The sequence below is a fragment of the Antennarius striatus genome, chromosome 15 (assembly GCF_040054535.1).
Source record: "Antennarius striatus isolate MH-2024 chromosome 15, ASM4005453v1, whole genome shotgun sequence".
NCBI classification, from domain to species: Eukaryota; Metazoa; Chordata; class Actinopteri; order Lophiiformes; family Antennariidae; genus Antennarius; species Antennarius striatus.
Window position 1 is genome coordinate 17,826,759 of NC_090790.1, and position 26,384 is coordinate 17,853,142.

Here is a 26,384-nt window from a genome sequence, read left to right on the forward strand (position 1 = left end):
CATTATCACACCAGTCTGTAAACGTGTTTTTTGGGGTTTTTTTACCTAATGTCAGACACATTTTGAAACACAGCTGGTTTGTGTCACTCATGAGATTTTTTTTTTTTAATGAAAATAACACAGATTCCTGCAGAAACCTGTCAGGTCTGATGGGGAAACGGGTTTTTCATCCTCACAAACACCAACTCTGGCCACAAAACTCGCGTCTTACAGCAGCAGTAATGTGTAGGTGTAGATTTTTTAGTTATACGTGTAGTGGATCCAAAATGGATCCACTCTCCAGCGAATATGTCCTTGTTTTAGGACTCCGCCCACAACAACTGGGGCTATGCAACACACTATTTGTGTTGCTGCACACACAGACGACTCATTCTGGTAAATCCTGATTTGTCACGAACGCTTTGACAGAATTTAATGACACCTAGACTACAGGACGTCGTGATGTCACCGTCTTCGTGACTCGAGCTCATGTGACAAAAAAAACTCACCCAAATGTGTCGCGGAGTGAAAAACATTTCACATCCAAGGTCGACTTCTACCGTAACTCACTGTCAGAGCGGGAGGTTGTGACCAGATCTAATCCGATCTGTCAGGCACTAAATCGCCGGCGCAACACCGAGACGATTCTATTGATTGATCGACGACTCGGGGATGAAGATGTGTGTGAACGTTAGATAAGAGGCGAACACACTCAGAAGGTCTGAAAACAGGAAGCCGCGCCGTTCGACTGACACACCTGAACACTTACCGGACGGATCATAATCCCAGTCAAGTGTTATTTTCCCACTCTTCCTCCCATCGCTCCTGCTGTTTTTTTCTGCCATCTTGTGGTCAGTCAGAGGAGAGTCACCCACACCCTTGTTGCTGCTTTCATTTCAGACATCCCCAACTCAGACTCGGAGAGCTTCAACCCAGTGCTGTGGGAGGAGCAGCGCAAGCACCGAGCTCAGGTGGCCTTCGAGTGCGACGAAGACAAGGACGAGAGAGAAACGCCCCCAAGGGTTGGTGTCAGGAAGTCCAAAAGGGCGGATAGAAAATTAAACTGAAAACGTTTTTAATGGTTTGCACTCCTCCAGGAGGGAAACCTGAAGCGCTACCCCACGCCGTACCCGGATGAGCTGAAGAACATGGTGAAGACGGCCCAGTCCGTCGCTCACAGGCTGAAGGAGGACGAGTCGAGCGACGAGTCGGGGAAAGAGGCGAAACCGATCGAGAGAAACCACATCGGCGTGCAGGACGTGGGAGTGAAGGTCCACTTCAGCTAGATGAGATATTTCAGTCGCTTTCGCTTCTCTGACCGTACTTCCCCTTTAAGGAAACGAAATACTCCTCACTTCGAGTTAATAAACGAACATCTGCGCTGTTTCTGTTCAGGTGATCGAGCCCCCCTGTCCAAACGGCGTGGCGTCAGACGTGGAGCCCCAGGTGTCCACCGTCACGTACACCCCCAACTCGTCGGCCACCGAATCGAAAGACACGTCCGAGTCTTACAGCTCTCAGCTGGTCCCTCTCAAGTCTTCAGGGGGCTCCATGATGAACCACGAGGACACGCTGGAGGTACTACCAACGTTCAGCTCTGGGATGTAGAAACATGACAAAGCTTCAAACTTTAACAACTTTATTTATGCGTTTGTCTGCAGGATTCTGAAGAGCTTTCCGATGAGGAGGAGGAGATGAAAATCGCGGAAATGAGGCCCCCTCTTATCGAGATCTCCATCAACCAGCCGAAGGTCGTGACTTTAAGTAAGGACAAAAAAGGTAAAAGTTTTGCTCGACTGCATTAAAAACACGTCTGAATTTAAACTTCACGTCGTTCCCTAAATGCGCTTTTTCTGATTGGCAGACGATGCCGACTCTTTGCTGGACGACACCGTCGCCAACAGCAACCAGAACAACAGCAACTGCTCGTCTCCGTCGCGCATGTCTGACTCGGTGTCTCTGACCACCGACAGCAGTCAGGACAACTCCCTGTGCACCCCCGAGAGAGAGGCCAAGATGCCCTTCCTCCCTAAGACCCGGTTGGTATCACTCTTCATCACGTTGACGTCTTCCTCCCGCCGCTGTTACGAACTCTGACGTCTCTTTTCTAACGTTTTAGCCAAGAGGACGAGAACATGAACCAGCCAAAAGACACCGCCCCCCTCCTGCACAACGGCAACGGCTCCGAAACGTCCCTCCAGGCCATCCTGAAAACCCAGCAGACCCCTCCGGAGAAGCTGGGGGACTACGACCTGACCATGGAGGCCAGGCTGGCGTTCATCGAGAAGGGAATCAACAACGGCATCGGAGAAACCTTCACCAAGTGGGACCAGATCAACATGAACGTGTCCGAGCTGCGGACCGACAACATGGTGCAGGCCGACGCCGCCGAGAACGGCCCGGCCAATCGGGACGACTTCCACGCCCGGCGGGGATTCGGCAACGACAACGCGGAGCATCTCCTGAACGGAAACCGGCGGGCGGGCGACTCGGGCCCGGCGAGCCGAGCGGAGGCGTCCTCCGGCGGCGTCCGCGTGACGTCGACGGGTGTGACGGCCAACAGCGACATGTCTCTGTCCCGCAGCACGGAGGAGCTGTCACCGGAGAAAAGAGCCCCTCCCTCGCAGGTGATGAAGTCCCACAGCATCAGTAACATGGAGACGGGTGGGGGGATGAAGCTGTACTCCTTCGACGGCGATGTGGAACCAGCGGCGGCTGCGAGGACTGCGGGCGCTGGGGGCCCGGGGCCTCAGGGCCAGAGCATCGTCAGGAGCAAGTCGGCCGGGCAGCTCCTCGGCGACCAGGCGCTCCAGATGTATCCGGCCCCCCCGCCTCCTCAGTACAACATCCAGTACACAAACAGTGCAATGCCTAAAGAGGGCCACTGGGCCCAGAGGACGCCAGTCCCCCCAGAGCACCAAGGCTACCTCCCTCCCCCTCCCCCTCCACACTCGCTAGCCAACACCAACTACTCAAACCGCAACCAGGCGCCTCCCTACTCTCTACCGCCGCAGCACAGGGGGCCTCCCATGGGGCCCAAACCCCCTGGGGACATGTGGGCGATGGAGAGACTTCATTCCACGGGGGGCCAGTCCAGAAGCAGCACTCTGCAGAGGCAGAGCAGCACCGCCTCCACGGCCTCCATCGGCGACCCGCGGCGCATGCCGGCGCCCGACGGGGAGTACATGACCTACAGGGACATCCACACCCTCGCCAGGGGGCCCCTGGCCATGAGCCAAGCGGCGCAGAGGCCCCTCTCCGCTCGCACGTACAGCATCGACATCCCCGGAGCTTCCAGGCCTCACAGCGCCAGGCCGCCGCCCCCCCACGAGCTTCCAGAGAGAACCATGTCCGTCAGCGACTTCAACTACCAGCACGGCAGCCTGAGCAAGAGGCCCCACGCCCGGGTGAAGTCGGAGCATTCCCTCCTGGACGGGCCGGGGCCGGCGGGAGGAGCGGGGAGGGTGCCGACGGACTGGAGGGACCAGGTGATGCGGCACATCGAGGCCAAGAAACTGGAAAAGGTAAAGACCGTCGTAAAGTCACATGACCAGGAAGCTGTGAAACTGTCCGTGGCGTGTTTTTAAACAACTGTTGCCAGGGTAACGTGCAGTTTCGATGACGGATTTGGGAATGGATTCAGTTGCTGCTGCTAATGTGGGTTTCTCCACGTTTGGGCACATAAAACTAAAAACCTGCATTTCTGGACACGTGACTAAAAAAAGACGGGTGAACTGCCCCTTTAACTGTGACGCTTACTAACCCAGCTGTGTGTAACTGAGTGTTGTGTCTTGTGTTTTTGTTTTGGTTTCCTTTTTTTTTTTTTTGGCTGTCTTGTACGTCGACACTCATTTTGGTGGATTGCATGGCCGCCACTGTCACGTCTGTCGACGCCCCCCCCCCCCTCCCGTTCAGAACGCGCTGTCTCGCTCCTATAATTCCAATAACGCTCCGCTGAGCTGGTCTCACTACGGCAGCAGTAGGGACATGCATGCCAGCCAAGGGTCCCTGGTCTTTAGCGCCAGGGACGGACATCCCTACGGAGCGCCGGGCCTCTGCGTGAGTACCGCCAACCTGACGTTAGCTCCTGATGGTAGCTCCTTGCGCTACGCTCCGGCTTCCTGTTCCTTCTACTTTCACATCCTTTAGATTACAGGGGTGTCAAACTCATTTCCACCGAGGGGCCACATCAGTGTAACGTCTGTCCTCAAAGGGCCAGATGTAACTAGGAAATGTAACTAAATATAACTCAATGTAATGTAACATAAATAAAACTACTCCTTAATGTTAAATAACTCTGAATTTATTACTTGTTCAAGCTACAAACATTACAGTTACACAAAAAAAAGAAGCTTTTGCTTGTTTCTGTTTTAAAATAAATCCTTTTAATTTGTCAGGTTATTAAACCCACAGAACTCCATCAATCAAGGATCAAACTATCCAAGAAAATAAAGAAAAATAACGTCAAACACAAGTTAGGACATTAGCTTAATTACTGCATTGTGGGAAATGTAGTTTTTGGTCAAAGTACACTTTTTCATCTACAGTGATACCTCTGTACTCGACCATAATACGTTCTGAGGTGGTGGTTGAGCACCGATTTGTTCGACCACCGAAACCAATTTTCCCATAAGAATTAATGGAAAGTATTTTAATCCGTTCTTACCATTTAGAAAAATACCTAAAATATTATAAGAACGTGTATCTAAACAACAATGAATACGTAAATGTGCACAAGCAGTACATGATAAAGATAAAGCATTATAAACCATTTTGTATAATTTACTTATGTTTCGGAGAGTGGTTGATGGCACTAGCGTCATCATGGAAGGGGAATCCCTTCCATGATGACGCTAGGTAACGCGCCTCCAGGGGTTTCCTCCCTTCTCTCTCTCTTCCGTGGAGGTGAATCTGGCTGGGCAGTAGCCTTCCTCTTTTCTTTAAGAAGGAACCTGTCCATTGTCAGTTGCTTCTGCTTCAAGATAGTGGAAATGGTTGACTTTCATTTCGTACTGCGACTCGAGGTCGGACACTCGTACACCACTTTCATATTTTACTATAATTTCCGTACGTCTTTGCGTACGTAATTTCCGTACGTCTTACTCCGCTGGCGGTCTGAGTCGAACTGACGCTTACCCACTGGCCGAGGAGCGCAGCCGAGGAGCGCGTTCGGGTCGACTCGGCTCGTCGAGTACCGAAAATCTGTTCGGGGTCCGATACATTTTCTACTCGAATTTTTTGGTCGAGCACCGATTTGGTCGAGTATAGAGGCGGTCGAGTACAGAGGTATCACTGTATTTATTTTTTGACATTCTGACGTTTCATGCTCTTGCGGGCCACATAAAACAACGTGGCGGGCCACATTTGGCCCCCGGGCCTTGAGTTTGACACATGTGCTTTAGAAGATCAGACATGTTTCCTCCTCCTGCTCTCTGTTGGGAAGCGATCACCGACCCCTCAGCAGTCTTTCACTTGTGCTTTTTAATTTTAAATTTTTTTTGTTTTTTTTTGACGGACAAGTGAAAGAATGTCTCTCCTCATACCTGATTTCTCACATCCTCAAATCCCACCTGGTGCATGTGACTGACCCACTCCTGACGTGGTGGTTTGTGTTTCATTGCTTAGTTTTGTGATGTATGAATGGCAACCTGTCTACCTAACATGTGATTTGCTTCTTCTCTGGTGGTGGTGGGGGGGGGGGGGCTAATGATGCTGCTAAGTTTCTAAGCAAACTTTTAAGATCTGCCTTTATCTGCTTTTCATCATCGGTGATCAGTTTTGTCCCTTCCTGCTCATGTAAAGCAGATCATCGCCGCCTCATGTCATCAGGCTTGCAAACCATTCATCAATAGTCTTTTTCGGCGAGGCGAACGTTGGCACACACTGACTAACGGTCACGTTCTTCCTTTCAGGACGATGTGTTTGGCCCTCAGGGGCAGCAGAGCTACACCCTGGACCCCCATAGAAAAGTAGGTTGAAAACAGCCGGAAGCTTCGGCGACTAAACGGCGGCGTTTCTTTTTATTCGGTGAAATGCCGATGTGCGTTGGGTTCACCGCTGTGTTGTTTTCCCCTCCCAGGTGCCTTTGATGAACGGGCAGATGGGCCCCTCCGTCCGTCCGCAAATGAGCCAGGCGTCCATGGCCCGCCACCCTTCCAGAGAGCAGCTCATCGACTACCTGATGCTCAAAGTCTCCCATCAGCCCCAGGGGGGCCCTCCTCGTGTCCCGCTGGACACGCTGCAGCAGGAGGTGAGGGATGGCCGGGCGGGGCGGGACACTCGCTTTATTTTGACACCTACAGCAGAAACAGGGACCCAAAAGTCCAGAATCCAGTTTAATCCAGTCACATCCTTAAATCCGGGATCCGATTCGTCGGCGTTCCACGGAATCTGTGCGAGAGATACGAGGTCGAGACCGACCGGTCAACGTCCACGTTCACACCGGAGTGAACCGGTTCATCTCCACATTCACAGCTGGCTCTGCTCATGTAGCCTCATGATGGATGATGATTCCTCCCGTCTGTAGGAGTCCCCCCCCCCTCCGATAGGGGCCCGCATTCCAGCATCCAGTAATACCCTCCTACATGTAGGTTTACAGAAGATAAGAAGGATATGAAAGTGGCATCAAGCTTCCAGAAGAGTTCGGTTTCCTTGTTTGTTCGCCGGAATAGACAAGTCGGGAAAACCTTCCTGTGAACCAGCGTCTGCCCGTAGCGATCGAACGCACGGCTAACGAACGCGTGTGTGGGTGTGTGTTTCAGATCCGTGTGAAAGTGGAAAAGAATCCAGAGCTGGGTTTCAGTATATCAGGAGGAGTCGGAGGTCGGGGAAACCCCTTCCGTCCAGATGACAATGTAAGTTCCAGTAATACTTATGTTGTTTTTGTAGTTCCTCTGAAACGCTTTGCATTCTGGGAAACATCTACATGACATTCTCCGTGTGATTCGTTTCCAGGGTATTTTTGTGACGAGGGTTCAACCGGAGGGCCCGGCGTCTAAGACCCTTCAGCCTGGAGATAAAATCATCCAGGTATTCTCCGTTTGAACCAAGTTATTGTCGGATTTTTATTTTATTTTTATTTTTTTCAATTGAATTGTGTTTTCTCTACATTTTCACGCAAATCGTTTTTCCTCTCGCAGGCAAACGGATACAGCTTCGTGAACATCGATCACGGGAATGCCGTGTCCCTTTTGAAGACATTTCCAAACACTGTGGATTTGACTATCATAAGAGACGTGCAAGCGTAAAATCCTGACCTCTTTGGGGTGGTGGGGTGGGGTGTGGGGGGGGGGGGCAAAAGAACAGAGACACACAGAGAAAATTATGTTGACTCTTGTATTTTTCTACACAGATGAGACTGATGTGTTCATACCTGTTGGGACTATTTATAGTAGAGATCGTCACAGCCTTGATTCAACGGGGAAAACCACTGAATGTAGTGGATGGAATTGAAACTGTAGAAAACGTCCGCAAGTACGAGTCCTCAAAAGGCCATCACTGTGGTATATATATTTTTATACGAAACAAGCTGAAGACGTGACCCGCTCTGAAGCATATAATGACTGTGGTCTCTGTACAGATCCTGTTTTGTTTTTGTTTTGTTCAAATCTCATCTCCTTGATCATAAATTGGGTTTTCTTTATGATTGACATGCGTTGACCACTAGGGGGCAGGGCTCCCTCTTTTTCTATCGTTGCCTTTCTGTTTCTTTTAAGATGTTGGAACTATTTTCTGGTCGCCATTGCAACCTTTTTAATAGAGGACGATGTTACGTGCTTTTCAAGTGGAGACGAACGTGGATAAAGGAGGCGTTTGATTTTGGTTTTTTTGGAGTTTTTGTTTCTCTTCTGGCAAAATCCAGTAGTTGAGAAGAGGAAATCATCCACCAAGGCTTCCATTAAACGTACTCCTTCACAGCGTTCCGCTGCATATCACCGAAATCCAACACTAACTGAGTGGTGTGGGGAAACTTCCTTCGCAAATTCTACAGGAATCCTGATGAAGAAATGCCGTCTGCACGCAGTCAGTTAAAGAGACTGAAACAAGAGATCTGGGGAAGTGGGAGAGGAGAGGTGTAACGTGATCACTCAGTGTTATTCTGTTTTGTGCAACAGAAGATTTGGGGAATTTTGTTCATTTGAGGAAGAGAGAGACAAACGATAGAAGCATTTGGCCGCTTGCCGGCTAGCTTAAGCTATCATAAAGCCTGGAAACGGAGGGAAACTTTCAACTTGGCTCTATCAGACGGAGAATTTGTTGTCAAACTTCTCTAAAGCTCACTGTTCAAAATCTTGAATTTTATTTAAAGTATGCAGAAACCAAGTTTTTCCTGTTTATGTGCCAAACTCTTTATTTTTGGCACAAACTTAAAAAGTCTACATCTACATGTGTGGAATCAGAAAATAAACTGTTCAGTTCAACTCATAAAATGCAGTAAAGAAATGAAGTAATAAATGCTAATTAGTCAAATCTGGAAGCATTTTTTTAAAACTCTAATCAATTCAATTCTTTGATGTTTCCTTTTGGCTTCATGCTAAGCTAAGCTAGCCAGCTGCTGCCGTTGGTTTAGAGACCAGTAGTAATCGATCCGAGTGTTTTTAAGTAATCAAGTAAAACCCTTGCTATCAGCAGAGAAATATGGAGGTGATGCTGTTCAACCAAAGCGAGTTGTGACGTTGTGGAGGGAAGACAAACGCAGGAGACGACTTCAGAAAGACTATGACAAAAGTTTCACGCGTGTTTCATTTCTATAAGAGCTGCATCTTCCAGGGGGCCGTCTGTGACGTGAGAGTTTGTGTTGTAGTGGTTTCAACATCTTGCAGTTTTATTTTTATACATGGGAGAAAGACCACATCATGCCTTTTGTGTCTATAAATAATCATGTTTTTTTGTTTGTTTTTTTTCTTATCACTTTGGAGCAATCTGTTTCGTTTCTTTGCTGTACAGAGAATCGAGTCGGGAGAAGTGCGTTGTCAAGTGCCATAGACCTTGAACTGTTTGAACAGGGGAGGACCTTTGACCTCCGGAGCCCAAGCAATACTCACATAACCACAAACTTCTAGTACATCATTCATTCAGAAAAAAAAACATCAGACAGCTTTTTTTTTTTAAAAACCAACACAACTTTTTAGTAATCACTGATGATTTTACATGATTTTATATTGTGAAAATATTTTTTTTGTAATGAAATAGCACTGGATATATACAGTAGTGCTAAAGAAAACAGAGTTCTCTGCATTGTGTACAAGTGAATGTTTGTGTCACTTTGCCCGAGGCTTTTTACTGTTAGTTGCTTAGATTACCACCAGACCTAATGTTCATGTCAGCAGAAGAATCGACTTGCGATCCTGACAAATGGATCCGGTCAAACCTGAGTCTCAAAACATTCCTGATGTCTGTGACAAGAAAAAGAACAATCCCTCTTCTCTGTTAATATTCATTCACATGTAAATATTCAGTGAGACGTGTTTTCAAAAGAAATGGAAACGATATAATGCTCATACTTAACGCCCCCGTGGATATAAATCCTACCAGGATTGTGATTACCACTGGATTGATTGTACAATGTATAAAAGCAGTTCATCCTGTTTCAGTCCTGTTTACAGTTGATTACTGGAGCTTCCTGTGTGATATCTTCCCTCTATTTTGTGCTTGCTGCACTCAGCCAAACTGAAAACACTGCTAATTGAAAAAGATGACACGTTCCTTTAGTTCAATAACGATAGTCATAGGATGAAGGTAGCTCTCTTTCGTGAAGATGTGCCCTTAATTTTTAAAGTCAGTTTTTAATCACGGGCAAATTTAATGTGTGTTTCGCCCCCCCCAAAGTTCTCACAGAAAATGTGTTTTACAGATGAATTGTTTTTATTATTTGTATGGATTTTGTTGGTGATATTTCTGTTGCCGTTTTTAAGAGTAGGGGGAATAATTTCTGGGCTAATGGTCACTTTATATTCAAAAGGATACCGTCTGACATAGTAGACAATCTTGGGAGATAAAGCATGTTGCATCTTCATTCATGTTTCTTATGCTCTTGTACTGTTCTTATTTATTTAGCAGTCTTCTGTGTTTTTTTAGACCCTACTAATCAAATTGTAAATACTCTAAAGCAGTTGAGAAAAAGAATTACTAATGGCATTAGTGACTTGCGATTGTAAAACCAGCAATAAATTGCAATGCAGAGACACCTGCTGTCATGTATAGCTAGTATTTCTAAAGGTTTCTCCGGAAACGGCCACAGTGAGAAAACAATTGATACTCATTTATCCAACATTCCAGATTTTGTACATAATTACCTGTTTCTGAAGTAACCTGTGGAAAATAAAACTAATGCTCTCCAACAAGGATTCTGTGGTCTTTATTCCATCCTCAGTAAAATGGAGGATGTTTGTGTGCATTCTGGTTTCAGGATATTTGATGAGTAAATGAGCATAGAATTAAAAAAAAACCCTCACAGGAGTTAATTTTATTTCAAAACACAGTTAAATTGTGTTTGGGAGTCATTGCCTGAAGAAATCTTATTTTATATTTGTATTTTTGTACCCAGATATATCAAGCAAATCCTTGACTTACAGCAGGAATAACAATTGAATGCATCTGTAGAGCAACTTTATAAGATCATTTAAGATATATTTTAGCTTTTTTTTCAGCATTTAACCAATTGTGGCTCAGTTTCCATTGAGTAGTCTCACCGCAAAGTACATACAATATTAGTACTGTATAAAGACAGGACGTATTTTGATTTTATCATGGTGATGCTATTGTACAACCACAACGGCAGGTGGCGGTAGTGCAGCGCTTTATCCCCATCCCGTTAAACAGAAGAAGCCGCTGACTTCTCTGTCTTTCCGCCTGCTTGGATGTACGGTGAAGCGTATTGACAGAAATTTTGAAAAACAATTTAAAATACCACTTTATATCCAGAGCATCCAGCAGTTTGTACAATGAGCGGGATACCAGGAACGGCTGTCGTCCAGGTCACCAACCTGTCCTCGGCCGTGAGCAGCGAGCAGATGCGCACACTGTTCAGTTTCCTGGGAGACATCGAGGAGCTGCGGCTCTACCCGCCCGAGTAAGAGCAACCGACTCGGGCATGGCTAGCAAAGCAACGACCCGGATGTGTGGCCTTCAGGCGGCCCATGTTAAAACTAGAAAAATAGAGAACAAGCGCATGTCGTAGAGAACTAATTAACCTTTTTTCTGTTTGCCTTTACTTTCACAGCAATGCCCCTCTGTCTTTCTCGTCCAAAGTGTGTTACATAAAGTACCGAGACCCATCCAGTGTTGGTGTGGCGCAACATCTCACTAACACTGTTTTCGTTGACAGAGCTTTGATTGTAGTTCCGTGTGCGGAAGGTGAGTGAAAACCGTTTCGTTTAAAGGAAACAGAAATGAAATGTCACTGGACTTATGGTCCCTGTCCTTGACTCTAATCCTTCGGTGTTTTGGTTGAGTCCTGGGTATTTTATTCACATAACTGGCTAGTTTCCGAGGCGAACCACTTCATGGGTAATTGGGTTGAAATTGCTAAAAAATAAATAAATAAACAAACAAATAAAAATCAGAGCTAGCTAGCTAAAGCCATCAGGGTTTTGTTTTGTGTCACAAGGTGATTTTTACAGATAAACGTCGAGTTTTATTGAACGTAGCAGGAAAACAGGTGGATTTTATTTTCCATTAAAAAAAACTGTCAATAATGTTACATGTTTCATGGATATCACAAAATAAGACCATAACATCACAGCTAACTAAATTCCCACTCTCTTTCTCTCTCTCTCTCTCTCTCTCTCGCTTGTTTTTGTTGTTGTTTTTTTTGGTTTGTTTTTTGGGGGGTACTTGGTTTTTTTTGGTTTGTTTTTTTCAAATTACACTCCCTTTTGGTGCCACTATTCCCTTTGTGTACAGTAAAAAAACAAAAAACAAACATGATGTCACCTCTAACTTGATGCTTTTTTGTCCACGTGACTTGGTGCTGGATGGCTACTGAGTTTATTAATTTGGTTTTGTATGTTTTTTCTGTGTGATTATGTGTGCATATCAGATGACTAGCCTGGCCCAGCTGTTACACTACACTAGCCTGAGTCAGGCATTGTTTTCCAAGCCACTATCCCCGATCGGGCCAACGCAGCCTTCAAGGGGGGAATGTGACCCGGAGAATAGCCCGCTGAACCTTCCAAGATGGACACCTTGTCTCTTTATTTATTTTTCTTTTCTTTTGGTTTGTTTCCTTTCATACTATCCCATGTTGTCCACTTTCTACTGTCTCTATCTAGAAAACAACAGTATTGCTTATCTCTAGCGTTGTGTTTTATATTTGTTATTTTAGTTTGTTTTGATTATTGTCCAACCCCCCCACCCCCTCTCTCTTTCTGCTACAGCTGCAGCTTGTGTGTGATTGAATGTCCAGGTTGCTACGGCATACCGGTGGGATGTGTATCACACACGGGAGAGTCGCTAACACTTACTCTCTTTTCACCCACTCCTGTTGACATAGAGAGGGGATAGATGTACTGAAAGTGAGACCCAGTAATGAACGCTTTACCTACTCTGAATGCAGAATGTCTTACATTTTATTTGCACTGTTCATCTGTGCTGAAGTCTTCAGGAGTTTTCCCTCACATTACAGCTGTGATACGGATGGTTTGCCTTTATTAAAAACACAGACATCCTCAATTCAACTTCACTTTCTGCTTTAGATCCGTGACCACATGCATTGTTCTTTGCGTCGTTATTTGTGCTGAAACACATTTTCTTAGAACTAGAAGAAGCATTTTTTTGGTGTTATAACATATGGTAGCTCATGCTCAGTGCCTCCAGCTATGATCACCTGACTGTAGAGTGGAATAGCAAAAGAAAATTCCTAATTGGTTGTTTTACAGCTAAATCTTGGCTAACATTTCCCACAGTTCTTAAAATTGTTGTTCTTTTCTGTATCTGATGTCCTGTGTGCTATTAGTGATGCAGCCATGGGTTGTCTTGTGTTGCACACCTTTCCAACACTGCGAAACGATCGCCCCCCCTCCCCCCACGGAAAAGCGTCCATGCTTGATATCGTATGGTTCATGACCAATATGTTTCCAGTACAGGTGACCCATGCATCAAAGTGTTGACTCATTCTCTGCATTGTGTTTTTTTTTTATTCCTTTTTTTTGTTTTTGTTTTATCTATAACAAGAGACCAAGGACAAAAAAAACAGTCTTTTGTTTGATGAGATTTCTTAGTTGAGAATAATAATTCAGACTGACTAAGGAGAATAATGTACTGAAAGCAAAGTAAGGATGCTCCGTCTCCTGAGTAGAAAGTAGAAGTCTTGTAGGCAGTTTGGGGAAGTGTATGCTCTCTTTCTCTCTAGAATACTGTGGGCTAATTGTGCAGACATAGAGGAGACAGAGACGAGTCCCTCTTTTGCCTTCACTAATATCTGCTTCAATCCTGCAGGGAAAATTCCGGAGGAGGCCAAGGCCTTGTCACTTTTGGCTCCTACCACCCCAGCACCCAGTCTGATTCCTGGTGGGGGGCTGCTGCCTATTCCGACTCCAGCCCCGCTTCAGAATGTGAGTCGGCATCTCGGAGCTTCGTTTTCCCCTTGTTTGTCTTGTAAATAAAGCCTGGGTGAGTTTGGATTGTTGGATTTATTTCCACCTGCAGCTGAACCTTCCATTAATCAATCGGATGTCGGCCAGCCTGGACCCCGCGGCGTCTGTGCTGTCCCAGCCCCCCCTCATGGGAAATGTGGATCCCTCAAAAATTGATGAAATCAGGAGGACCGTCTACGTGGGCAACTTGAACTCGCAGGTGAGGCGATGTTGATTATTTTCACATGACGTTTGTTTGAGAGGCTGGAACCGGTGGGTTGAAAGAACCGTTCTGCTCCGAAGATGGGGGATGATTGTCGTTTGTTCTACAGACCACCACCGCAGATCAGCTGCTGGAGTTCTTCAAGCAGGTGGGAGACGTCAAGTTTGTGCGAATGGCGGGAGACGAGACTCAGCCGACGCGTTTCGCCTTCGTAGAATTTGTGGAGCAGGAATCCGTTGCTAGAGCCCTGACCTTCAACGGGGTCATGTTTGGAGATAGACCCCTGAAGTAGGTTTTTCATTTCATAAAAAAAACATTAATGCAATTAAAAAAGCATAATCCCTCTCATTGGTAAATGTCTGTCAGGGTTAATCACTCCAACAACGCCATAGTTAAACCTCCGGAGTTGACGCCACAGGCTGCTGCTAAGGAACTGGAAGGTGTGATGAAGAGGGTGAGGGAAGCTCAGTCCACCATCGCTGCTGCTATAGAGCCAGGTAGACCCATTTGTTCTGCTGCGTGTGTCGAGATTTCATCGTGTTCTGGTGCTGAGAGTCCTGCTCTTCCTCTAGCGGACATAAAGAAGCGTTCGTCCAGCCAGTCGAGGAGAGGCCGCCGGTCCCGCTCGCGTTCACACTCGCGGTCACACAGGAAAAGATCCCGTTCAAAACACAGGTAGGACTCGCTCAGTATGTGTTCTCATTAGTGTGACCTGTTTAACCTTATCTTTAATTTACATCTTTTTTCTTTTTTGCTCCATTTCTGGAACAGACTCCCACAGAGGACGTGGAATGACTCCCATAGTTCCAGAGGCGGCCACAAGAGGCGCTCTCGCTCCAGAGACAGGAGACGTAGTCGCAGTCGCTCCAGGTATACCAGTTTTAGATATAATCTACTCCAGATAAACTGCGTTAATTTTAGATAAGACAGCCTTCAATCAACCTTTTGGTTTTTTTATCATGAAAATGACACTTTATTGATTATGGCTTTCCATGTTTCCATTTCCTTCGAAGCAGGGATCTCGAATTAACACTTCTGCTTTACATTAATCAAATCCAATCAATGTGTTAGAAACAGGATCCACAGGAGGAGGAGTAAGGAGCGCTCCAGGAGCCCTCGGAGGAAAGCCAGATCACCATCGCCAAAAAGGTAAATCCGTCTCCGGCTGGTCTGACACGTCCCAGATATTTGCCTTGTGTTTTACGTTTTGTGGTCAAATTCTTTTCTTCTTTTTTTGCGGGTGCTTCTTTCAGAGGAAAGAAAGATAGGAGGAGGGAGCGCAGCAGAGACAGGAAGGAGAGCTCCTCATCCAAGAGGAGGAGCCACAAGGACGAGGACAGGATAAAAAGCAAAGCCAAGCCGATGAAGGTAATGAACTCTCATCTTCTCCCTGACAGAACGCTCCCTGGCAGATGCTCGCTATTACCAGAATCTGCCGAGCTGGCAGATAAATAATTAGCTCAACCAGCACAACAACACATTACCAGTGACCCTGTTTTCTCCCTCAGCTCGTTATGGCTGTTAGAAATGCTTGATGAACACTTGCCAGGTGAGACGGATGAATTAATAGTCATCGTCTGTTGCTGCACAACTCACCCAATGCTTCTCACTCCCTTCAGCTCAACGCTAATCGTCTGATGTGATGCTTTTGGAGTCCAGCTGATTAAATTCTTTGTGATTTCCAGTCTTCATTTCATATATTTAAAGGTTATGAAGGCAACTGAAACACATGCTAATGCTGATGCAAATTATCCAGGAGCAGGAAAGGAGATGTAAGCTTTATGCTCTTAGATGCACATTTTAAGGAATATATAATATCTGTACCCAGAATGTTAAAGATAAATAAGGGAAACATGATATGAGAATTTCAAATAACTCTCGTTAAATTCTAAATTTAGTTTGTGAAATTCTGAGGTAACTGCATCGACTGGAGCATTTTTTTTGTGATTGTGTTTTTGTGAATAGAAAGCTTTCTCTCGCCTCTTTCAACTCCAGCATCGAACCACATTTAACCTCTTTTCAGAGGGCACACAAAGTTCATGATTGTGAGATTAACACTGACATGTTTTAAACTTATTGCACATGAGCCAGAATAAGTTTTTTGTGTGTTTTGGCTGCTATAAAAAGCCTAACAGGAAGTGTGCACTTAGAAGCTTTTGATTTTGTCACCTGACTCAATACAAGAACAGCAGGTGAAGCGAAATCAATTGAATCGCGACGGAACACTCGCTAATGCTTATGCCGCCTCTTGTGTTCCAGGTGGAACGGAGCTACGACAGGGGGCAGAAGGACAACTACGAAAGCGACGGAGCGAATTCTGTCCCGCGCAGCGAGGATATGATGTCATCACCCTGCGCCCAGCACAACGGCAGCTACAGGGCTCACAGTGAGGAGGACGCATCCGCAGACGGCGCCAAGTGACCACGGTGACCCTCTGGATGCCTGTCATAGACTAACGCCAGCTAAACGCTTTAAACCACAAGTTTTCCCCACCGCCATCTCCCCTCAGCTGGATTTTTGCTGTACATGCTCTGCAAATTATGGATCCCGTAAGTCAACTCATCCCACCTGAAGGTCAAGCGAGCCCAGATTTTCTGTTAAAGTGTGTTACATCATTAAATGTCATATAAGTACCAGCGGATCTACTGCAGGCTCGCACGCAGTCTCCAAACGAGCTTCTCACAAGGATTTCATACCGGATTGTTTAGACAGGCGACACAGTGTCCACTTCCTGTATGGCTTGAAGGAGATTTTATTCTTTCTGTACAGACCCTGAATCTTTCATCTCCAACCCTCCTAGACTAGAAGCTTGCACATCTGAAGCAGCTGCAGAGCTTTTAGTTATAATTATTCTAGCTATGATGCCCTAAATATTCCTCTGCATTCCTTTTTTTTGCCTCTGAAATCATCTGTGGTGTATTTTTTGAGACGAGTTGGGATTAAATCTGCAGCGTTTTTTTTTTTTACCAAACGACTTTGGTAGATTATTGTTCTGTCCCACCTCCCTGCGGGTTTGTGGAGCCTTGAGCTGCTTTTAGCTTCAGTTTTGTGTTTTTAAGTATGTTTTACATTTGAAGAGGCTCATCGAGTTTTGAGCAACTCCCACTTTGAAGGCGTTCCCATATTTGTCAGCAAACTAGAAGGACTTAAATGTCCTCTGTAACAAATTAAATGGATTTCTAAAAAGCCATCAAAACCTCTTTAGTTGTGAAGTTAATAAAATCATGTTTGTACTGTCAGCCTTCCTGACTGGTCACATTAAAAAAAGAAGAAAAGAAACATCCTGCGGATGCTGAGATGCTCATCTTACCCTCTGTGTGGCGTTCAAGAACCATGTGCACCAACAAACTCCCTGTTTCTTGCACCCCTACATCGAATTCAACCTGCAAATAGTACGGTGCTGATTTTATGTGGTGTGCTGTGAGTTGTGAAAATGCAGAAATCTCATTTTTTCCACATGTTGCTCATACTTTTTTAGTAAACTAAAAAAAGGGATTCTCAAGGGATTTAAAAATGCAGGATTGTGTTCATCTGCGTATTTTATTGGGTGGTATGAAAATGTAAAGACCACAAAAAAATCGGAGAGGGAAAAAAAGAAAAAAAATTACAGTTTTTTTGTGTGCTTTTTTAAGAATGGAATTAATTCTATAAATGTATTTTTGAGGCAGAAAGAACCGAAGCCTTTTTAAATCCCTTGAGTTTTTCGCATTTGAGTAACGGTAAGTCATTTTGCTTCCTGTTTTTCTTCTGGGAAGGGGGTTGAACATTTACTCCTTGCTTGCTTTTTAAAAAAAAAAAAAATTCTAGTTGTCGCAACAACATTGTATTGTGTCGTGTTCCTTTTTCCTGTTTTAACGCTGTAAAGAAAATACTTATATTTTAAACAGTTACAGTTTTATACTGTAAAAAAAATGATGTGAAATTTAAAAAAAAGAAGGCTCCTGACATCAAAGCGCTTGAAGCACAGAAGGGTCTAAAAGTGCCTCGACTAAGATTGTACAGAATATTCTTTAAAAATGGAGACTTGACAGATGCCACCAGAGTTTCACTAATCATGCTTAAAAGCTGATCAGATGCTATATTAAAGGATTGTCTGTTGTCTAAATAGCAGAGTAGACTGATGAGACTGTAGTGGTTTTATATTTTTTGTTTGTTTTGGTCTTTGCGGTTTGTAGTATTGTGCTTGTATTATAAGTGGGTTGGAGGGGGGTTTTTTTTGTCTTTTTTTATATTTAAATTGGCTCCAGATTGAAATTTAAGTTTCCTTTCAATTTAAACGATGGCTTTTACAAACCTAATGTGTATTTTTTTTTTTTTTCGGTCATGTTTTTTTTTAAGTCCACAAGGTATTAAAGTGATGAAGTGTGAAAAGCATTTCTGACACAACTGACGCTGTAAATAGTTTTATTTTTTATAACCACTGTGTATGGTCTATACTGTAGAGAAGATCTTTGGTTTGTTACTGTGGGGGGGTGGGGGGGATCGACATCTGTATGTAGAGTTTTGGTGAAGAGCTTATTTTACCACATTATCCTCCCACATTTGAATTTAACATCTGATCTGTTTCCAAAAACCCAATAAAGACAGATTTCACTCAGTTTTGACGTGTCGCGTCAACAGAATCGAATGCAAGTAGCTCATCCGCGCCGGTTCTAGTTGAAGGAACATTTGGTGAGGTTTCAGGTATTGCAGCCCGAATGTGAACGTTGAGATCCGAATGCATGGGCGGCCCCCGAACCACGTGGGCCCCATCCGTCTCTGGTGCCTCTTCCTCAAGCATCTGATGCGTCCGCAATCCGAAGCCCCACCTGCTGAAACATTTCCATTGTCGTGTATCCGCCCTGAAAAGCGAGAGAAGAACTCTGGGCATCTGGGGAGGTTTCTGTAGAATCCTGAGGCGAGATGCGTCCGATCAGGTCCCTTTGGTTCCAGTTACAAATACTTTTTGGTCCCTCGTCCTGTGAGGCTTGGTGAGGCAGCTGCACCGATGGTGACAAGTCAAAGGGGACCACATCTTTTTCAACTATCTGCAGACTACTTGTATCCCATTCCTGCACCTCCAGCGTGTTGATGGATTTGAGGAGTTCCTGATGAAAACATTCGTACCGCTCTTATAATTTATTCAGCAAGTCTTTTAGCTTTAGCTTTCGTGTTTTTTAATTTGGTTTTATGACGTTACAAATTCTTACCAACTTACAGGGCCCCTCTAGGTTGTGCATCACTTTGCTGTTCCCGGGATGTGGAATGCTCGGCCACAGGACGTCTTTCATTCTAGTACCGAGAGAGGAACTAATTATATTAAGAAAAATTACAACTGTTGAACATTTATGTTTAAGACAGACCTCTTTCTAACAGGACGTCCAAATATCAACACAGTGGCCGCAACTGCAAAAACTGCGATGATGCTGATGAAATGAGAATTTCCTACAAATGGAGAAAAAAAAGGGGAATTTGATGCAAATTCAAGGCCTTAAAATCTAGTTTTATTAGAGATAAGTCTTTAAAAAATTGATTGTGGATATAACCTTTTTGATTTGTTGTAATCAGTCTTTCTTTGCTTCGTACTCCGGCCCCAGCCTGAGTGAAACCAGATAACTGGACTTGGTAAGTCGTGCCACTTTGGAGATCCTGCAATTCGTAACTGTTTAAAGCCGGATCGACCGAAATATCTGCAACCAAAAAGTGATGCCGTTCAGCATAATGTAAACATTGCTGATCTTAAACCAATTGTTCAATGGTACAAGAATGTGCTTAAAATGCAATAATAATTAGAATGTGATTTGTGCATTAGCTTCAGCTAAACTTCTTGTTCAGTGCAAATTCAGAAACGTTAGCATGGTTAGGTGAACAGTTATATTGGTAACACGCTTATCAAACATGAGCATTTTAGCTTTCTGATTAGCGCTGTTCTGTAAACATCTGTACAGCCTTACAACCAAGGGCCTGGCGTCATTAACTAACTGTAGCATTTGGCCTTTTATACAAATATGAGGTGTAGGAGCTGAATATGACAGCATGGATTATCTGTTAATCTGGACTAGTCATGGTTAGAGTGATTATTGCTTACTTGTCTCTGTGCCCTTGTGTTGATATTCAGCGTAGTGGATGACGTAACCCAGCAGGAATCCTCTGGTGTCTTCCTCTGGGATGGAAGACCACTGCAGCACCACTGACGTCAGGGTCACGTTGTGGACACTAATGTTTGCAGGAGCGCTGACGGGGTCTTTGGGAACAAATGAAGATGTGGCAGGACGAATAGAAACCAATTAGTACATTTATTTAACCACCAAAGATGGTGGTCAGTCCTGAGAGGATGAATCTGAATGAGTGGTTGTTGGAGAGGATTCGCCTTCCTCATTCCTCCCTCTTATTATTCCAAAATTAAGTACTCCTCCTCTTTCTTTGTGCTACTTTTTTTTTTTTTTTACTATTTGAGATTTGATGAATCCAATTGATCTTCACATCCCTTGACGTTCCAAGTAGAACAACTTTAAAATTTTACATTTGTTAACAAACATTAGATGGATTGCTGCAAAATTCTTATGGTATCCGTGGTACCCAGATGCTGAATAATTTTCCTTGATTTTCCATCTGATGGTTCCAATCAGATTATATCTGACATACAATAAATCAACAACTGTTGAAGTTGTAACATACTACAGTTTAAGTCTGCAGACCTTCATGGTCCCCAGAGGATGAGTCCCAATTAACTGCGTTTTTTTTAATGTATACTGGTAACAGTCACATGATGCTTCACACACATTATCTCATTAGATGGATTGTCAATAAATTCTGCCCAGACTTTCATGGTCTCCAAAGGATTAATCCTAATGTTTTGCTTATGCCTTTGTATTTCATCTAGTGCTAGCTACCAATCAGATGATATTTGACGTACAATGGAATAAATGGTGGGCTTTGAACTTACTTCCCTCTATGAAATAGAACTGCGTGGTCCCATAAGTGCCCTCGGTGTTGTTGATGTGATCCAGTGCGCACGTTGTCTTGTTTGATCGCGTGTAAAGAGTGATGTTGTATCTCTGGTAAGGCTGAAAATGCTCTGTGTGTAAAAATATTCAGAAAGTCAATCCGAGAGACAAGAAACTAAATGTATTTCATCACCTCTTATATTTACACCTGAACATTTGTTAAGGTGGACAAGTTTGATTTTCTAGATATGTTTTCATCCAAATGGCCATGCCATCTACCTCTGAGTGCAAAACTTCTACTAGTACTTCTTTTTGTTTCATACACATTTAATATAACTCTATCAAGTCTTTATTTCACGTGTGACTGAAGCTTCTATTTGCTGACCTTGTAAAGATGTTATTTTCCTGTAGTTGACTTGTTTCTGATAGAATGATTTGTTCGACGCCGTGTGTCCTTTTTTCATCCACTCCACAGAATAGCAGAAATAGTTTGCGATGAGATCGTCGCTCCAGTAGATGGTGAAAGATGTATTGCTGTGAACTGTCACGTTCAGTTTAGCTCCCTCACCTGTGAATGTAAAGGATAGAAATTTTTTGGCAAATATATAATCGTGAAGTTCATCCACAAAATCCGATAAAAATTGATGGCAATTTGATTGATAGTATATCCTGGGTTGTAGAAAAAACTAGTAGAGATTGACACTGACAGCACTCACTGGGTTGTCGCTGTGGTATCACGTAGCTAGTTGCTGGGGAGTCGCTCACGTTGTTGAAGGCACTGATACTGACATTATATGCCGAGTAGGAGAGAACCAGTCTGATTTCAGGATGAGTGGTCTTCATCGTAGTCCGGGCATCTCCTGATGCTTTGACGACAGTCATGCTGAAGCCATCATGCGTCTCTTTTGCAGGAAACTAACAATCATACCATCAAGGATTATCAGGGGATAATCCGGCCATCGTTGTTGTCATGGAGGAGAAAAATAAATTACCTTCCAAGTGAGCGTGAGCAGCCGGCGGCCTTGTTCTTCTGCGTAGTCAGCTTCTTCAGCATTGATGACGACAGGCGGGGTCATCAGTTCTTAAGATTGATAATGGTATGATTAATAGGATTACATAGATTGGATAAAATAAGGTTATTAATGTCATTACTATTATTACGAGACATGGAAGCTGACCTGCTGGGAGGGAGTAGGCCTCGCTCCATGAACACTGAGAACATTTTTTATTTTGGATGCACTGTATCTGCAGACTGTAAACCAGCGAGGCGTTCAGGTTCTCCACCGTACAGTTCTGTGCATTCTGGGACTTCACCGGCGACTGGGCGAAAAATTCATAAACATCAGAATAAACTGGAAGTCCTTTTGAATTAACATTCGTCATATCACCTTTACGTAAAGATATGGTATGGAAAGGTTTTCCTGTATTATTAACTCATTTCCTGTGATGATAATTTAGTCGCCATTGGATTTGGATTAAATGTGATGTTGGGATGGATGTTTGGTGAAGAGAGATTTTTATTACTGGTTATTGAACGCTTCCTGACACTGACCGTACTCCACATCTGGCTCCCCTGTGCTTTATATCTGACGGAGTAATTGTCGATGATGGTTTTGTCGACCTCCTCCCAGTCCACGCTCACCTCCAGCGTTCCAGAATGGCGTCTGAAGGACACACGATGAGGAGGGCCGCATCGAACTGAAACACCCAAACCACAAGTCCACAAATTTAGTGTCAGGGCTAAAATAAAATTATAAAAAGAAAGAAGCTTTTGTTTAAAATTTAAATCAGCAAGAGTGTGAACTTACACAAGCTTTGTGGTGAACCTTTGAAAACAGCTCTTGTGCAGTTTGTTGACCCGCCGTTTTCAAGAACCACAACCTCCGTGTCGTATGTTTGATACAGCTGGATTTTTTTAGAGACGCCGGTGAAGTCATAGTCAGCTGCGCACATATCAGGTCTGTCTCAAGCCAGAGAGATCAAATGAAAACTCAAAACTAGACATGTATTTTTAATTTTTTTTCAACATACTTTATGCCCAGTGAAGAAACAGTCTCTTACAGTTGTTTCACAATGAGTGTGTATCTCATTTCTGATGCGTGACTTCCAGGTTTCCAGACGCATGTATAAAAATCACGGGAACTATATTTACCAAAGCAATCTAGATCATGGACTCCACCTGAAAGAGAAGCCAATTCTGGCTGAGTTTGCAGCTCGTGATTCAACTTGTGATGACTAAATGAATCTGTCGTCACCTGGGTGAATTGTACAGTTTTGATAGTGAAGAGAAGCTGACTCACAATCCACTGGAGGAAAAAAATGATGCGGTGTAAGAGTTATGATCATCAAAAGGAATTTTTACTCGCAGTGGAAAGATTAAGATTTAATCTCACAGTCAGAAATCTATCAGTGTGTTAAATTGTCAAGAAGTCAATGATCTTGAATGATGTGAAAAGAGATCAAATTGAAATAAGCTTACCAGAAACTGATAGAGCGTTGAGAGGAACAATCAGACCTTTAACCCCAACAAGACAAAGAAGCTTTAAGAAAATCCACCGTAAAAAAAACCCTCTGCAGTCTTTAAACAGCATTTGAAAGATTAAGTTCATCATAAAATCAAAAAGCTCTATAAAGAAAACATCACTTGATTTATTTTCTCCAAAAACGAACAAAATAATAACTTAAAGAAAATAAAATGATAGTTAACATACCGAGGAAGAAAACATGTGAAGGACTCATGAAGGGAGAATCTAGTCGATGAAACTGAAAACCACAAGCAGCCATGTCTAAAAACTGAAACCCACACAGAAGAATTTGATGTTTTCTGGCAAACTAAGGCCGCTCCTCACTGAATGAAGGAGGAGATGTCAAGTATTTGACATATAAGCTCAGGGTGATGGGGCGGGGATACATCTGCACTGAGCTCATGTCATGATACTGATGTGAGCACAGATTCCACCGGGGTTTACACGACTAGAGCTCCTGGGTACGAAGAAAAGAGGCAAAGTTAAAGTATGGAGTTGTCTTATTCTGCTTTCTTAAGCTACTTCACATTTTAAAAACAGTCCACATCCTCTGCAGTCATTCAGGAGAACGCTCTGAAGCCACTTTTAGACAAAGCTTCACAAGTAATTTATGGACTAAGAAACTTCAATCAGATAATATCCAGATAATAAGGCAATAATACAGTTTCTTTAATATAGAAAAGAACACTTTCAGTCATAACACACAGCGTTAGAAATAAATGTTAATGTATATGTATTTGTTAATAAACAATAAAACACTTGTCTCTGAAACTTTGAGTGATTCTCTGTCTGAAGTTCTGATTGATTCTGCTGTTTTAAAAATAATTTGAATGTAAACAAGAAAATAAATGGAGATGTAATTGAAGAATGTAAAATAAAATAAATCAATCACTTAAAATCAATTTCTACTTCCTTCATTAGATACCATGGCAGCCAATTAGATCCCAGGTCCTCTGTCGTCACATGATTTTGGTGGATTCAAAAGATATTTTGCATCACAAATCTACTTTGCCAAACCAAAAGGATTTTTTAAAACAAGCTGCAGTAAGAGACGGGTCAGTGCAGGAAGTTCTTACACTCAGTACAGGTTTCATTAGACGTTCATGTATGTGCAGTCAATTTAATTTTAACTTCTTGATTTTAACAAACAGGAAGCTCCTTTCACACCTCGCTGACTCCAGTCAGCAGACCCAACCAACACAACTGATGCTTTTTATCGTGACCTTGATCGTAATGCTGCAAACTGCAAAGTTTTAACCATTATCATTATTTTTTATAAGCGTATGATTTTATCTGAATGTGGACTGGACTCAAACAGGTCCGCTGTCCTCTGGAGATCTTTGATTTTTGCTGAAGTTTTCACCTCTGCAGACCTGATAAGCAACCAGAAAAAACCCCTGATGCTCTAGATTAAAAGCAATGATTAGAAATAGAAACAGCATTTCACATGAAAACCATTTCTACTAAAAAAACAACAACTGCCAGCCTACGTATGATTAGGTTATGAGTAATTTTCCAGACATTTACCCTTAAAATGTGTTTGATCAATGGTGTGAGTGAAACACGAGGGCTGAAAAACGTGGGTTTGGGGTATTTATAGTCATTTTTACATCAGCAACTGCAGCCATTTTTCATCAAGACTGATGGAGACAGCACATGTAGACCATTTTATAGATCTTGGTGTGCTTTTGCTTTACTCATGACACTGTAAAAACTATTTAACCTAGTGATTCCATTAGCTGCAGCTGTTTCAAGCTTTCAGCACCCGTTTGGCATCAGATGCTTGTTCATTTGCAGCCGATGATCAACAGGATTGCCTCAAAACCAAACCATAAACCCCTCTGTTCTTCTTCATCAGCTACAAACAGCGTCCTCTTGTGGAGAGTCTGGGTGTGACATAACCTGCGTTGATGTGAGAAATCTGCATGTCTGCCTGTTAACACGAGAAATAAGACAATAACACAATTAAAGCTCACACAAAAGCAACTGCAAAAGACGCTAGTAGTCAATTCCCAATTATCTTATTTCAGTTTCAGGAAACAGACAAACCTCCTGTAAAGGGGCGGTAGAGCAGGTTGTGCAACGTTCCCAAGAACATACAGGTATGCGTGTGCTGCAGGGGCCTGCACACACTCATATGTATGCATGCATCATATGTATGTATGCATGCATTTGATTGTGTTCTTAATTTCCTTTCGGGGATCAGACCACTGTACAAAAAATAAAACGCTAGTGTCAGAGGTGAAATGTGGACTGTGGTGATTCTGAGTATCAGGAAGGATTAGCAGACCTGCAAACTGGCAATTAGCATTGGATTTATCTGAATGTCAACATGGCACTGGGTGCAGTGGGTCAACACTCAGCTGTCTGTTGACTCACACTGGTTTAGTGTAGCTTGACATAATGTTGATAAGGACTCTCAAAGGACGACGTTTAGTCAGGTTTACTGCATGTGGAGTTCAGGCTGAGCGGTGGAAGCACCCGGTAGTGCATATTGTTGACTGTAAACATGTCATGATTGAATTAAGGTCAGATTGTGTGTGTGGGGTTTCTGTGTATGTCCAGGACCTGCAGCTGTAGTCCTGTGCAATACGCCGCCTAGTGGACTCTCCGAGCCACAGCAGGAACTCCACGTGGAGTTCCAGTTTGCAAGACAAGTCGATTCATAGAAGATGAAAATGTTTAATCTGTGTAAACAATGATTACTTTCTGTGCAATGCTTGAGCACCGAAATTAATCACAGGGTAGAAAAGTGTTTCTCAGAAATCAAACACTACATTTATAGACAGGTCCCATCAGTTTAAAGCTGGGTTTTTATTGGGGTGTGTTTGTTTTATGAAGCGGCTGTCCTTAGTTACCGGCCGGATTAACAACAACGTGACAAAACCTGTCCTGTTTCTACATTTTCAAATAATTTAACAGTGATTAAAACTTGTCGTTCTTCTATGTCCATCCCTCCTCGACACGTGCGTTTCCTTGAAACGTGTTGTTTATGTAAACGTCACATCCGGGTTTCAAAACAGCGGGCGAGCTCTTCTAGCTTCGACAGGCAGCGCCGGTCTACGTCATTTGTGACTGAGCGAACGTGATTGGCCCGCCTGAGCACGCTGTGGGCGGGGCTTACGTCGGAGCTTGCAGCCCGCTCGAGCGCGATGAA

General features: G+C 43.7%; 3 protein-coding genes across 17 annotated transcripts in view; 2 read left to right on the top strand and 1 right to left on the bottom strand.

Moving 5' to 3' along the window:
* The window catches only part of erbin (erbb2 interacting protein), a 32,076-nt gene extending 24,827 nt beyond the window's left edge, over nt 1-7,249 (top strand). The window contains exons 16-27 of one of the 3 annotated variants that reach the window (XM_068334772.1): nt 880-1,001; nt 1,077-1,250; nt 1,375-1,557; nt 1,641-1,743; nt 1,844-2,018; nt 2,099-3,503; nt 3,895-4,038; nt 5,892-5,948; nt 6,059-6,229; nt 6,741-6,833; nt 6,934-7,008; nt 7,119-7,249. In XM_068334772.1, coding sequence (XP_068190873.1) covers nt 880-1,001; nt 1,077-1,250; nt 1,375-1,557; nt 1,641-1,743; nt 1,844-2,018; nt 2,099-3,503; nt 3,895-4,038; nt 5,892-5,948; nt 6,059-6,229; nt 6,741-6,833; nt 6,934-7,008; nt 7,119-7,226 — 2,810 coding nt within the window. In that variant the 3' untranslated portion in view covers nt 7,227-7,249. Of the gene's footprint in view, nt 1-879; nt 1,002-1,076; nt 1,251-1,374; nt 1,558-1,640; nt 1,759-1,843; nt 2,019-2,098; nt 3,504-3,894; nt 4,039-5,891; nt 5,949-6,058; nt 6,230-6,740; nt 6,834-6,933; nt 7,009-7,118 lie in introns of all 3 variants that reach the window. The other 2 variants (XM_068334771.1, XM_068334773.1) reach the window with 2 other exon arrangements.
* A 3,556-nt stretch (nt 7,250-10,805) lies between these two features.
* Nucleotides 10,806-18,162, top strand: srek1 (splicing regulatory glutamine/lysine-rich protein 1). 7 transcript variants are annotated; one of them, XM_068334300.1, is made up of 12 exons: nt 10,806-11,050; nt 11,201-11,334; nt 13,417-13,532; nt 13,627-13,773; nt 13,886-14,064; nt 14,143-14,273; nt 14,349-14,451; nt 14,548-14,646; nt 14,848-14,925; nt 15,030-15,144; nt 15,285-15,325; nt 16,036-16,172. In XM_068334300.1, the coding sequence occupies exons 1-11, from the start codon at nt 10,923-10,925 to the stop codon at nt 15,309-15,311; spliced, it is 1,257 nt and encodes a 418-aa protein (XP_068190401.1). In that variant the 5' UTR covers nt 10,806-10,922; the 3' UTR covers nt 15,312-15,325; nt 16,036-16,172. The 7 variants fall into 7 exon arrangements, with proteins under 7 accessions (XP_068190401.1, XP_068190400.1, XP_068190399.1 ...); XM_068334304.1 differs by lacking the exons at nt 10,806-11,050; nt 15,285-15,325 and adding exons at nt 12,020-12,494; nt 12,935-13,064 and having other exon boundaries at nt 16,036-18,162; XM_068334303.1 differs by lacking the exons at nt 10,806-11,050; nt 15,285-15,325 and adding exons at nt 12,020-12,196; nt 12,357-13,064 and having other exon boundaries at nt 16,036-18,162.
* On the bottom strand, nt 18,059-25,420 carry LOC137608169 (interleukin-31 receptor subunit alpha). Of its 7 annotated transcripts, XM_068334290.1 has the most exons (18): nt 25,277-25,420; nt 24,951-25,160; nt 23,414-23,684; nt 23,182-23,217; nt 22,958-23,008; nt 22,764-22,881; nt 22,511-22,662; nt 22,255-22,400; nt 21,881-22,022; nt 21,695-21,783; nt 21,410-21,617; nt 21,088-21,270; nt 20,702-20,833; nt 19,844-19,999; nt 19,302-19,445; nt 19,119-19,200; nt 18,966-19,047; nt 18,059-18,863 (listed from the first exon to the last, which is right to left on the bottom strand). In XM_068334290.1, exons 3-18 carry the CDS (start codon nt 23,484-23,486, stop codon nt 18,549-18,551), a joined length of 2,109 nt encoding a protein of 702 aa, XP_068190391.1. In that variant the 5' UTR covers nt 23,487-23,684; nt 24,951-25,160; nt 25,277-25,420; the 3' UTR covers nt 18,059-18,548. The 7 variants fall into 7 exon arrangements, with proteins under 7 accessions (XP_068190391.1, XP_068190394.1, XP_068190396.1 ...); XM_068334293.1 differs by lacking the exons at nt 24,951-25,160; nt 25,277-25,420 and having other exon boundaries at nt 23,414-23,465; nt 23,552-24,596; XM_068334295.1 differs by lacking the exons at nt 22,958-23,008; nt 24,951-25,160; nt 25,277-25,420 and having other exon boundaries at nt 23,414-23,465; nt 23,552-24,596.
* Between the last annotated feature and the right edge of the window lie 964 nt (nt 25,421-26,384).

What these genes read in the sequence shown, in the direction of transcription:
- srek1 (XM_068334298.1), top strand. Translation starts at nt 10,923, where the DNA reads ATGAGCGGGATACCAGGAACGGCTGTCGTCCAGGTCACCAACCTGTCC. An exon ending in CGCTGCTGCTATAGAGCCAG is followed by an intron (nt 14,274 to 14,348) that starts GTAGACCCATTT and finishes CTCTTCCTCTAG; the next exon opens with CGGACATAAAGAAGCGTTCG. An exon ending in AGATCCCGTTCAAAACACAG is followed by an intron (nt 14,452 to 14,547) that starts GTAGGACTCGCT and finishes TTTCTGGAACAG; the next exon opens with ACTCCCACAGAGGACGTGGA.
- LOC137608169 (XM_068334290.1), bottom strand. Translation starts at nt 23,486, where the DNA reads ATGGCTGCTTGTGGTTTTCAGTTTCATCGACTAGATTCTCCCTTCATG. An exon ending in ACACTCATTGTGAAACAACT is followed by an intron (nt 22,663 to 22,763) that starts GTAAGAGACTGT and finishes GGCTTGAGACAG; the next exon opens with ACCTGATATGTGCGCAGCTG. An exon ending in GGCCTACTCCCTCCCAGCAG is followed by an intron (nt 21,784 to 21,880) that starts GTCAGCTTCCAT and finishes ATCAATCTTAAG; the next exon opens with AACTGATGACCCCGCCTGTC.